The 12,282-nt window shown below is 41.8% G+C and overlaps 1 protein-coding gene across 5 annotated transcripts; it reads left to right on the top strand.

Annotated features, from left to right (window-relative positions):
• Positions 1 to 101: 101 nt before the first annotated feature.
• Positions 102 to 12,275, top strand: LOC144075201 (anti-Muellerian hormone type-2 receptor-like). Of its 5 annotated transcripts, none has more exons than XM_077602022.1 (12): positions 102 to 264; positions 1,504 to 1,692; positions 1,771 to 1,941; positions 2,568 to 2,657; positions 3,174 to 3,253; positions 3,317 to 3,538; positions 4,449 to 4,485; positions 4,558 to 4,697; positions 4,764 to 4,920; positions 5,746 to 5,882; positions 5,959 to 6,149; positions 11,915 to 12,275. In XM_077602022.1, the coding sequence occupies exons 1-11, from the start codon at positions 222 to 224 to the stop codon at positions 6,073 to 6,075; spliced, it is 1,383 nt and encodes a 460-aa protein (XP_077458148.1). In that variant the 5' UTR covers positions 102 to 221; the 3' UTR covers positions 6,076 to 6,149; positions 11,915 to 12,275. The 5 variants fall into 5 exon arrangements, with proteins under 5 accessions (XP_077458148.1, XP_077458146.1, XP_077458147.1 ...); XM_077602020.1 differs by having other exon boundaries at positions 4,371 to 4,485; XM_077602021.1 differs by having other exon boundaries at positions 4,449 to 4,697.
• The last annotated feature ends 7 nt before the right edge of the window (positions 12,276 to 12,282 follow it).

Here is a 12,282-nt window from a genome sequence, read left to right as displayed (position 1 = left end):
CTTCCGTTCTCGCTGTTCCTAATGTTTTGTCCGAGGGGGTGTCTGTGTGTGGTGGGCTGCAGGTGTGTGCTCGTGGGAGTGATGCTGGGAAGTGTGGGAAACTCCCCTCACATTCCCAGGACTGACTGGAAGGAAAAAGTGCGACGACTCTCACACGGCCTCGCTCGCTCATCGACCAGTCCGGACGACAACGGCGGCGACGGCGAGGACGACGACTAACCATGTTCTTCCGACGTACAAATTGCCTTTTTTTCATCGCGCTCGGTGAGTCAACCTTTCCAATAACACATTCTTTTATTGTATTATTCTAAACTGAGTACTTACACACCAAATATTGCATTTGAATTCCGCCCAGGGAACGGAATGATCTCATTGGCTGCCACGGGTGGCGCTTAAAATGTTGAGAATGAATTGGATGTCTCCCGCTATCTATGGTTCTGAAATGAGAATTCCCAGTTCAAATCAATTGGGGTGTTTATCCTGGACAAGCAGTTAAAAAGTTGAAAAATATTTTTTTCATAATTAAATATATTTTTTATAATAATATAATCATTTTAATGTTAAGTTTACTCAGAGCCATCGCCAGTGTGTATTTCTGTTATCTTTCATTTATCACCCATACCGCTTATCCCTGCAAGGGGTGCCGGAGCCCATCCCAGCTCTTACCGGGCGAGAAGCGGACCACACCCGAGACTGGTCACCCATCAGACATTTTATGTTTTTTTCATTCATTTATCACCCATACCGCTTATCCCTGCAAGGGGTGACTTTATCCACGGCAACAAGACACTCGTAAACGAACAAACTAATTTAAATTAACTTGGATTAATATATAACATACGTTTAATGTAACTTTACACAAAACTGAATTCTAATTTTGTTGTAATCTTTTGTCACCTTCGTTTTCCGGGTTGGCGTTCGCTATCGATGGGCTGTTTGCTGTTGTATTCTCTTCAAAATATTCCCAAAATGATGCACACAAATGTCCTCACAATAGGATAACGCACGACCACTTGCCAACCAGAAGTAATCTTGAATGAGCGATCGCGGGAGCTAACAGGCTAAGGAAGGAATAACAGCCTACCCACGTATTGGTTGTGGGTAATGAAGTTTTATTCTGAGAAAGGGTGCCATTGCCTATCGGTGTTGTGTGCACGGGTATACTTCATTACCCAGAAAGCCCTCTTATTGCCCGCGCATGCGCGTTGTGCGTCCTCTGGTCGATGCTAGGAGAAACTTGTGTGAATAAATCGTTCAGTGCTCGAAGATATCTGTTATACACGAAAGAGATGCAGCAAAAAAAGACAGTGCGCTACAATGATAAACAGCCTCTCATGTCATGGCCACCTGGATTGCTCGCATCTCGAAATTTTGATCGTATCGCGGGCGAATTATTCAATCAAAATTTTCATGGTACCTCAAGCTGATCGTAGGTCGAGCTGATCGTAGGTTGAGGTACCACTGTATACCTATCTGCTAACGACCGCCCATCTCTCTTCCCAGAATGCATCTTGCCCCACGTCCTCGCCCAGCGGGCAGGTGAAAAAAGGCTGTGCGCCTTCCTGGTGGCGTCGCGGAACCCCTTCGGAGTGGCGGGCCAGGTGAACGCCTCCGTGCAGGTGTGCGAGCGCTCGCGCTGCTGCGTGGGATACTACCTGATCGTCGGGGGACGGCCGAGACCCGACGTCCTCGGTAAGGAGACGCGCTCCCGCAATCTCCAAGGCCGACTTTGCGCATCTATTTGGTTAACCCCGCCTTCTCCCGTTCAAGCTTGCGATAAGGTGGAAAAGTCCTGCCCGGACGCCATTTGCAAAGCGGAGACCCGCTACAACAACACGGTGGCCAAGTGTGTGTGCAACACGGACATGTGCAATCGCAACCTCACCTGGGGCAGCGAGACGCCGCCCAAACCTCGGCCTCGGCCTCCCTCGGGAAACGCGGGTAGGAACCAAATACCCAGTCAACGCGCGACCGACTGTCAAAATGAGATATTCCTGCTGCCTGAGTGGTTACCGCGTCGGCCTCCCGGTTCTGGGGTCGAGGGTTCGATTCTAGGCGGTTTGCATATTTGCGCTGGCCTTGTGTGGGTTTTCTCCGGGTACTCCGCTTTCCCCCCACATCTTAAAAAACATGCGTGCTAGGCTAAGTGTATGCTAAAAGTTCGTTTCCTCGTCCTCTGCGATTGGCTGTCCACCAATTCATGGGGTACCCATAGTTGGCTGGGATCGGCTCCAGCACCCCCTGCAACTCATGCATGTGTTGTTGGAAACTGGAGTACCTGGAGAAAACCCATGCAGGAAGGACATGTAATATTTGCACAGTGAGGACCGACCTGGAATCGAACCCTCGACCCCAGAGCGTCGAGGCCGACTTGCTAACCACTCTACCACCGGGCCGCTCCAACAAAATATTCTTGTTTATAAACAGAACCAAAAAAATGTATTCACTTTGTAATGTTGGGGCCATTGAATGGCCGCAACTCTAAAAAAAGATGGTCAAATTTGAACAATTAGCATAAAAAAGTTAGCAAAATAATAATTGAGATGACATTGCTTTTGTATTCCCAGGTGAAACGTGGGTCCTGATTGTAGCCGTGGCGCTGGCGGCGTGCCTGCTGGTGGTGGCAGCCCAATGGCGACGTGCATCCCGACGCCAAAGTAACCTTTTTTCTCTCTCGTTTGTCTCGAGCCGCTCCTTTTTTCGATTTCCGATCTCTCCTGTTTTTTTTTCACCCTCATCTGAGATGAAAGAAAAACAGCGGGAGGTATTTGAGCCCCCCGCATTTCTTTTGTGCGGCCTTGCAACTGTTTCTTTCCACGCAGGCAGGGTCGACCTTGGCACTTATCTCCGCTCTTACGCTCCTTTCCCTTTTTTTTTCTTCCACAAATAGGCACGGTGATTGATGGCCTTTCCCGCCAAACACTGTGTTTTTTGTCTAGATAGATTACATTGACACTGTACGTAATTCGATATCGGGCGGCCTGGCGGTTCCGGGGTCCTGGGTTCGATCCCAGGTCAACTTATTTATGTGACCACATATTCGTGCAAACTACTTATTTATGTTGTTGACTACTTATTATGTTGACTACTTGTCTATGTCGACAACTTATTTATTTATGACCTATTAATGAAAATGACTTAACCGGACCACGCGCTCTCTGCTCATTTTTTAGAAAATCCCCGAGCTTGTCGTCACGTTTCTCATGTCCCCCGGACGACGCAGATTGACGCGACCGACGTCCAACTGCAGGAGGTCGGCTCAAATTTTTGGTAATGTTTGTCGCCACGAAACACTGAACAGACTCCGTCTGTTTAGACGGTGGCGCACGGCAGTTTGGCCACGGTGTGGCGAGGAACGTACGGAGGATCGGCGGTGGCCGTGAAAGTCTTCCCCGCCGGCGCCGAGCGGGCCTTCGCCTTCGAGAGGGATGTGTACGAGCTCCCGTTGATGAGGCACGCCGCCATCGTCCACTTCCTGGGAGCGGCCAGGAGGTCGTGTGATGGGAGCTGGCTCCTCGTGCTTCAATTTGCCCAATACGTGAGTGCTACAATTTCTATTTGTGTTGAGATAATTTTGAGGGTAGCGATTTAAAAGCAGCATTTCGGCTCTAATCCGGATCGTCTCGGTCACTGGTAGCAGACCAAAACATCATCGTCGACGGCTAATGTTGTCATGCTTTAAGCATGATATTCCGCCTTTTCACTATGTAAATATAGTGCGTCCGCAAGCAATGTACCCTGACAGTCAAGTTGTCAGCATCACACAGCGACATGTACACCATCTTGAATTTAGTGCCTACTTGTTGGGCACCATGTCCACTTTTGAGAAAATTTTAAAGTTTTAAGTGCGCCCTATGTGAGTAAACATGTGCCTTGTTTTTTTTAATCGCTTAATAAAGGGAATTACAATCATTAATAAGGAGAGTATTGGCCTGAGGTTGACAAGTATGAGAATGGAAAGTATTTTTAATAACTATATTTCAGACAATTTGAAAATCTTCACATTTCAGGAGCTTTGTAAATATTTGGATCAATTTTAGGTTCTATTTGAAGACATGATGTGTGTTGTAGCAGGTTTTTTTGCCAGTTTAGAATTTTACAATCACTTGTGGAGTAATAAACTTAGGGTAGCATATTTAATGCAAGACTTTTTAATACTGTATATGTTAAGCACTCTATTTAAAGTATATATAGTACTTAGTAAGTCACATTGGTTATGTACATAGGATGTTGCCATATTTTCATGTTGGTCATTAAAGTGGTACTTGGAGAGCCAAATATTTTTTAAGCTGTTAGCTGGTGCAAAACTTTGAGTACCATCACGCAATGGGGTTCAAGTCTGGGGTTTACTTATTTGTTTTCATTTTCAGGGCTCTTTGCACTCCTTTCTGCAAAACAACACCAGCAGCTGGCCACTGTCACTCAAGTTGTGCCTCTCTCTATCGCAGGGTCTCTCTTATCTTCACTTGGATCTGCGCACACGAGGTATTTGTTCCAATCCCCACAGCGCCATCTTTTCCTTTCCTCCGAGTCTTGCGATGAATGTCTTCTTTTCAGATGGGCACAAACCATCCGTGGCCCACGGAGACCTCAGCGCTTTCAACGTGCTCGTCCGGGGAGACGCCACTTGCGCCCTGTGTGATTTCGGCAGCGCCACCATCCTCTGCTCGTGCCGGCGCCAAGCCCAGGAGGCCACGGTGAGAACTCGACGAGCGTACGAAACCGGTATGACGTCATCTGAGGGCGTTTCCATCCGTCGCCAGAGTCCGGCGCAGGCGGCCAGGACGCCGTGCTACGTGTCTCCCGAGATCCTGGAGGGGTTCGTGAACCTCTTGGGCAGCTGGTGTCTGCACGGGGACGTCTACGCGCTGGGTTTGCTGCTGTGGGAGATCTGCATGCGCTGTTCCGACTTATTTGAAGGTGAAATTCATCACGTATGGCAAGTGTGTCCCATCTATCGTAGTGACAAGTAACATTGTGGTGCCTAAAATGAACTAAAATCAAATTAAAGTAGCATTTTTTTACTACGTATATAACAAATGCATGGACAAGGTAATTTTTACAAAAAATAAAATGGATATTTATTTTTCTTTATTCTGTTTTCTAATATTTTTTTGGAAATCCTTATATTTAAAATGTGTAAAAATATGATACTGATACTTAAAAAGGACAAAGGCAGTGTGTTTTAATGAAAAATTCACCTTTTTTTTTTTAACATAAAATGATCATTTAAAAAATATATTTGATGTTGTTTAATTTAAAACAATGTATATATATATATGTATATATATATATATATGTATATATATGTATATATATATATGTATGTGTGTATGTATATATATATATATATGTGTATACGTATATGTATATATATATATATATATATGTATATATATATATATATATATATATATATATATATATATATATATATTTTTTTTTTTTTCTTTAAATTCAATATTTACCACTCAGAGTCTCTGAAAAGAGGATTTCCCCAATTTATATGGGGAAAAAGTTGATTAATTGATTAATAATTCTTCATCAGCAGCCAAATGGCACCAATTTTCAACATGTTTTTTTTCCAAGAAACGTAAAGTGGACTCACATAATTTGCTTAAATAAAACCTTGTGTCGGGCCAGATTTGTCCCTCAAGTCGTAAACCTATGACTAGTTATGAATACTAGTTCTTTAGCTTTTTCTCACGCACTCTGCAATGGGAGCCTAAATGTCTCGCTCTACAGATGACATGGTGCCACAACACTTTCTACCTTATGAGCGTGAGTTGGAAGGCCGTCTCACCTGGGAGAACCTCGTCATCCATGTGTCCTGCATGAAAAAAAGACCACCCATACCTGGGCCTTGGAACCTGCTGACTCAAGTATGATTTTTTATTCTTTTGGTTTCATGCATGAATATAAGTATTAAATATAAATAACACATGGAATGACTCTCAGGGGCCCGCGCTGCAGGATCTGCTGCGAGAATGCTGGGACGTGGACCCGGACGCCCGGCTGACTGCTCAATGTGTTGCGGATAGATTAGTCGCTCTTCAGTCCCATTCCTTAGTATGATACTACTTTTTTTTAAAATGTATAAATCGCATAATATCAGTTTTCAAGGTTTTTCTGCCTCATTTGTATGAAACTGTTAGGTTCAAACACCAAACATTTGTTTCACCAACCTGAAAAGAAGGAAATCACAGAGAATTTGAGTTAACTTTATTTAAAAAATGAGAGGTTCTCAGGACCGTCCGCGTCTCAGCCCTTCGAAACACTCTGAAGAAAATCTCCCCTCGCCTATTCTCTTATTGTGTTTTGGGAGTGTCCAAGTTACAGGAAGTTTCAAGCTGATCAAGGGAGAGATAGTTCTCTCCCAGTTACCAAAGGTTCTTTGATCATGACCATATGCCCCTTCAAGATAACATCTTTACAGTCACCCTCCTGATACCTTGCAACCCTCACAAAACAGACAAACAGACAGGCGTCGGCCCCCCTGGGTAGTTCCTCTTTGTTGAATAAGGTGAAAACTCCCCAGGGGGTCAAGACACTCTCATTCTATTAACTAACATTTCGACAGTCATACCAGAATCAGGATAACTTATATAAAATAATTCCAACATAACCCTCCTGTTTATCCGGATTCTGCTATAAAATATCATCACCCATAACCTCTTCTTTTCAGATTTTCACATTACAGGATCACAAAAATAACAGAAAAACATTACACTCAAAAGTCAACAAGGCATAGTGTTTAGCATCTGGGAACATGTCAGGCAGTCCCATGAACTGCATTTCCTCCTCATCCCCAGATGCGTCGGCGTCGTCGTCATCCCGTAGTTCGCCTCCAGATGTCAATAAGGCATACATTTCGGATTTGACTGGTTCTATGGCATTTGTTATTAATCTTTGACATAATGCACGAATACAGGGAATGCAACAACATCCACAAGTTGTGAGAATGGCAGCATAACAGCGATTGACATTAAAACTGATACAATCAACTGTTTGTACTCGCCAAACATGCTACCAAATTCGCCCCACATTGAGGTGTCGACTCCAGAATGTTCTTTCATCTTGCTGTTGAGGGATCGAAGACCCTCCAGGGCCTTGGTTAAACTCCCGTCAGCTGCTGTGTTGTTAGGGATGAACGTGCAGCATTGGTCGCCAAAGATGGAGCACACGCCACCTTCCTTTGCCAGGAGCATGTCAACAGCAATTCTGTTCTGGAAAGCCATCAAAGAGGTAGCCGACAACTGTTCATGGATGGCTGCAAACCCTTCCTCCGTCCTGTTCTCCAGTCGTTGCACATTGTAATGGATGTAGTTGATTCTGTCCACATTTTTGTTAATAGTACACCACCAACACAGGAATGATTCAAAACCAGCTGCCATTTGGTTAGCGAGTTTATACTCATCCGGTACACCTCGGGAAACCCCGATGTTGTTGATGTAGATTGGGGCCCCATCCAAGAGCGGACCGCTTGGCTCTGCCATTCCAGCGTTGAGGCAGGACGTTTCCTGCACTTGTTTTCCAACTCGAGGCTCTGTGGGCGGGGCGTTCAGATACGCCCAGGCTGTCACTGACAGTCCAGTCACTGTGATGTGGATGGCAACAGCTTTCACTGTGGCTTCTGTATAGAGGTGCAAAGTCTATGGGAGGTCAGGGTTAAGTGAGGGGTGCTCGTGGCTGGTGAGTAGACGTCAGATGAGTTTCTTCACGGACAAGGGTTTTGACACCGTCCGACTTAGTCCACTCAGAGTCACCTGTCTCGAACTCTTGACCTGAATCGACTTTGACTTTTCAGCGATCTTTGCTGCTGTGGAGGTTGGTGAGTTGGGCCACGAATGGGTCTTCCCATCGTGGAGAGAACCAGGACTTCATTTTTATGACTCGGATCAGGATCCAGTCACCTGGCTACACCACCTCCTGCATGATAGACAAAAAATCACGGCACCTTACATGTTCTTTGGATAGTTTCTCTCCTTCATCTTCCCATAAAGGAAGTTGAAATGGTCTTCCAATAACTATCTCAAAAAGTTGTTAATCTCAAGCTAGTTCTACCAGTTGTTTTGCCATGTTTTGCACTATGCTGTTTGAAAAATTAGCTCCATTGTCACTCCAAATGATTCTGGAGATCCCATGTTCTTTACAGATCAATAAAATAACAAATTAAACAGTTCCTACAAAAATTTTAAAATAGGTATTTTTACCTCTTTACCATACCTCCCCCCTGTTGAGACATTTATGGCTCAATTTTGGAATGCATTTTTGGTAGGTACGGTAGGCCTTTAGCTTTGTACAGTTCGTCTGCTGACTGTTCTTGAGATTGGCTCAGTTTTGTTGTGTATGCTGTGCAGTAAGTGTTTGCGCTGCTGCTTTAGCTGCTGTGTTCTGTCGTTGTCTTCAACACGTGCTTAACATTCATCATTATGTTTGTGAAAATTTAAAATACCTTATCAGTCAAAATTAAACATGCTAGCTGATATTCTATTTTGAACACTGTTTCCTTGTTAAGATCAAAACCCATATTTGTTTTTTCCTCTTTCCTACAATTACACAAATTAACTAATCATACTAAGAATAGGAAAAATACAAAAAGCAAACCAGGCTGCTTTCTCCTCAGGAAAACAGCTTTCCCGTTCTCTGTAACAGTTTAAATTCACATCAATTAATATTCAGAAACAAAATGCACACATTTATAATTCTAAATAGAATTGAACCCAGTAAAATGTAATCACCCCTTGTTTGTCAGGGTCAATATTTCTAGCATAATTGTATCCTTTAGAGCAATTAAAGCCCATTACTTTTAAAATGCATACTAATCAAGTCCCAATTCATCTAACAATGTGTATTGCGTTGCATATTAACTCAGTTTTTTTTAATTCAAAATATCCCAAACTAGTAGTCTTATTATCAAATGTAACATTCCATTGTCTTCGGAGTTTGCCAATCATCTCCTATAAAACTTTCTTAATCAATATTTCTCAATAGTCAGGCATAAAATTAAAATCTAGTTACATTTCTATCCATTGTAGTTTCTCTTTTCTCTCTAATTGTTTACTTTAAAAATCTGTAAGAAGATCTAGTCTCAATTGTTTACTTTAACTATCTGTAAGAAGGTGTAGTCTCAATTGAAACGCTTTTTTATATGGAGACAATAAAACCAATATAAAAAGTTCCTCATGGCTTACAGCATTGCTCCCCGAGCAATAATCTTTCCAATCCATATTGGAGTGCTTGCCATTTTGTCTGATTACGTCAAAAAGTTTATCTTACCTGTCTCATCATACGTTTCAACTGAGAGAACCTTCTTACAGAGCACAAAATGGATCCGCTATTTTCATGTCTGCTGGTTTGGTCAGGAACATTTGCACTCTCATCCCGGGTTGCTCATCATGTTTCCTGTTGAGAAATGCAATCTCCCTCTGCCAACCCCAAAATTAATGCGTTTCTTTAAAGTTTTTTCTTTTATGCAGACATATGATTAACCTCATCCTCCAATTCCAATCGTGTAGTTAATAATGGCGTTTGGTACATTCCACTAAATTGGATTTCCATTTTTTTTTTTTTTTTTTTTTTCGGAACGAAATATGGAAACTTTTGTCAATTCAGTCAATTATTCTGTTAACACAATTTGGATGCCATTATCACAATAAATCAATAGTACTTTGGAATTTGGTATCAAGCACTGTCTTTTCAGTGCTCCTAAATTTTGCATAGCAGATTTGTTTCTCCACTTCAAATTTCACGTTTGGAGTACTGCTGCTTTTACCATTAAAATTTCATTTGACTAAACAATTTTCCATAATTTTCATCAAAAATTTGATTTCAAATTTCTAAATCATTTTCCACCTTGATATCTGATTGATTATATCTTGATGGTCGGCCAATTAGAAACACAAAAAGACAAACAATTTATCTAAATTTACCTAATAATTTGGATAAATGCCATTTCTGCATTGTTTTCATGTTTGATATCATTAATAATTTGGATGATTCTTAATACTTAAGTCTAAATCGCAAATCACTCTCATATTTCTAAAACCCAATAGTTAAAGCTCTGGCTGAATTCCTATCCGCTCTAAGAAGGCAGTTTTATTTAAAATAAGAGCCATTTTCTGTGCTCACTATTACCTCAATTATAATTTAGGGAAAATAACCTTTCACTAGGCATTTCCTAATATAAATTTTAGTGTTTAATAAAAGACCCATAATTTTTTCACTAATATATCATAACACTATCAACTATCTCTGTCTCTCTTGTGGTAGTCTTTCCTGCCCTTTGTCTTTGGTGTGAAGGGAGCAGTAAACTGTATGGGCGAGTCCCCCCCCCCTCTCCTTTTGTTTGCAAAGAGTGTGCTTATCTTGAGGGGGGTCCGCATCTGTGAAGGGGGGTTTCACCACCTTTTTTATCTATCTATCCCCTTACTTTTGTTAACCATTTGTTTTGCTACCTCCTGTTTTAGTCGTGTGCTATCATGTCGTCGCTGTGCGCGGGGAGGGTTGCCCCCGCATTCCCTGGCTATGTGGCCCTCTTTGCCGCACGACCAGCAGGTCCCCTTTCCCCCCCCCCCTCGTCGTCGTGCTCCCTGCTTACATGTGGAGCCTCGCACGAGGAGAGCTGAAGAGAGACCACTGTTTTTGAACAGGCCTAATATATATATATATATATAAATCTTATCTTATTTATCCGCCTAAGTATATTTCTTAGTCGTTTCTAGTCTTATATTGCGCTACAATCGAGATTTATGAACGCGTCACAGCGTACTTATATCTTATTTATCTATTCCTATGAAGATTACTTGCATGCGTTTATAGTTTTATTCTATTTTTTTTTTCTTTATATCGAGCTCTTTCAGTCACTGTATAACAATATCGTTCTCACTTTTACACTTTCACTCCTTTTTAGTTCGGTTCTTTTCTCTTTAACCAGGACTCTATCCTTTTTTCACTTTTCATTCAATACACCCAGAACTCCACTATCCGTCACAGATTTTTCCTATTCAATACATCCTGGATTTCGCTTTCCTTTACAGAATTTAATTAGTGTGCTAAAACTAAGGGTGTCTGTCCGCCTGCGAAAGTTTGTTGTTTGAATTTGACCTCTGTACGCATGTGGAATTTTGTTGTTTGAATTTTTTACCTGATAGGGCTCTAGGATTCTCAGGGCTTATTTCTTTAATTTTACACAGAGTTTAATTAGTCTTTGCAACTAAAGGGGTCTGTTACGCCTTCATTCATTCCTTTTTAAACAAAATTTTACTCACGATTCTCTGCGTCCTCGGTATCCCTTCAACCTTTGGACCCCAGCCCGTAAGGAAGAAACAGTCCTTGAAAAAGGATCTTTATGCTGTGGCCACAGACTTTTCTGGATCTTGCTCACCCGCTGGGATCGTCCGGTATCTTGGAATCCGGCTCGAAGGACCAATTAAATGTTAGGTTCAAACACCAAACATTTGTTTCACCAACCTGAAAAGAAGGAAATCACAGAGAATTTGAGTTAACTTTATTTAAAAAATGAGAGGTTCTCAGGACCGTCCGCGTCTCAGCCCTTCGAAACACTCTGAAGAAAATCTCCCCTCGCCTATTCTCTTATTGTGTTTTGGGAGTGTCCAAGTTACAGGAAGTTTCAAGCTGATCAAGGGAGAGATAGTTCTCTCCCAGTTACCAAAGGTTCTTTGATCATGACCATATGCCCCTTCAAGATAACATCTTTACAGTCACCCTCCTGATACCTTGCAACCCTCACAAAACAGACAAACAGACAGGCGTCGGCCCCCCTGGGTAGTTCCTCTTTGTTGAATAAGGTGAAAACTCCCCAGGGGGTCAAGACACTCTCATTCTATTAACTAACATTTCGACAGTCATACCAGAATCAGGATAACTTATATAAAATAATTCCAACAGAAACATGGCAGTAAGAACGTAGGAGACAACAGTTTGCTTGAATGTGTTGTTTTGGAAAACTTTAATTTATTGTTTTATTTCAAATATTCTTGCTTAGTATCTGAAGTTAGAAACTATACATAAATGTGTCTCTTACTTTTAATGTCATTATGGTCAATAACCAGAGTCTATTTCTGTTGTTATTCATCGTAATTGTATTATTTGATTGAATTGGTATGATTTATGAATTAATTAAATCAAAGTAATAATTATTAAAAACTAATATTTTTTGTTACAGTTATGCACACTGGTTTAAATAACCTTCTGGATCGTACAGATGATTTAATGCCTATTTTTATTTGTAAAATAAAAACAGGTTACCATTATATTTGT

This window comes from Stigmatopora argus, chromosome 6 (assembly GCF_051989625.1).
Source record: "Stigmatopora argus isolate UIUO_Sarg chromosome 6, RoL_Sarg_1.0, whole genome shotgun sequence".
Taxonomy (NCBI): Eukaryota; Metazoa; Chordata; class Actinopteri; order Syngnathiformes; family Syngnathidae; genus Stigmatopora; species Stigmatopora argus.
Note: the sequence above shows the minus strand (reverse complement) of the source record. Positions and strands in the feature narration are given on the sequence as shown.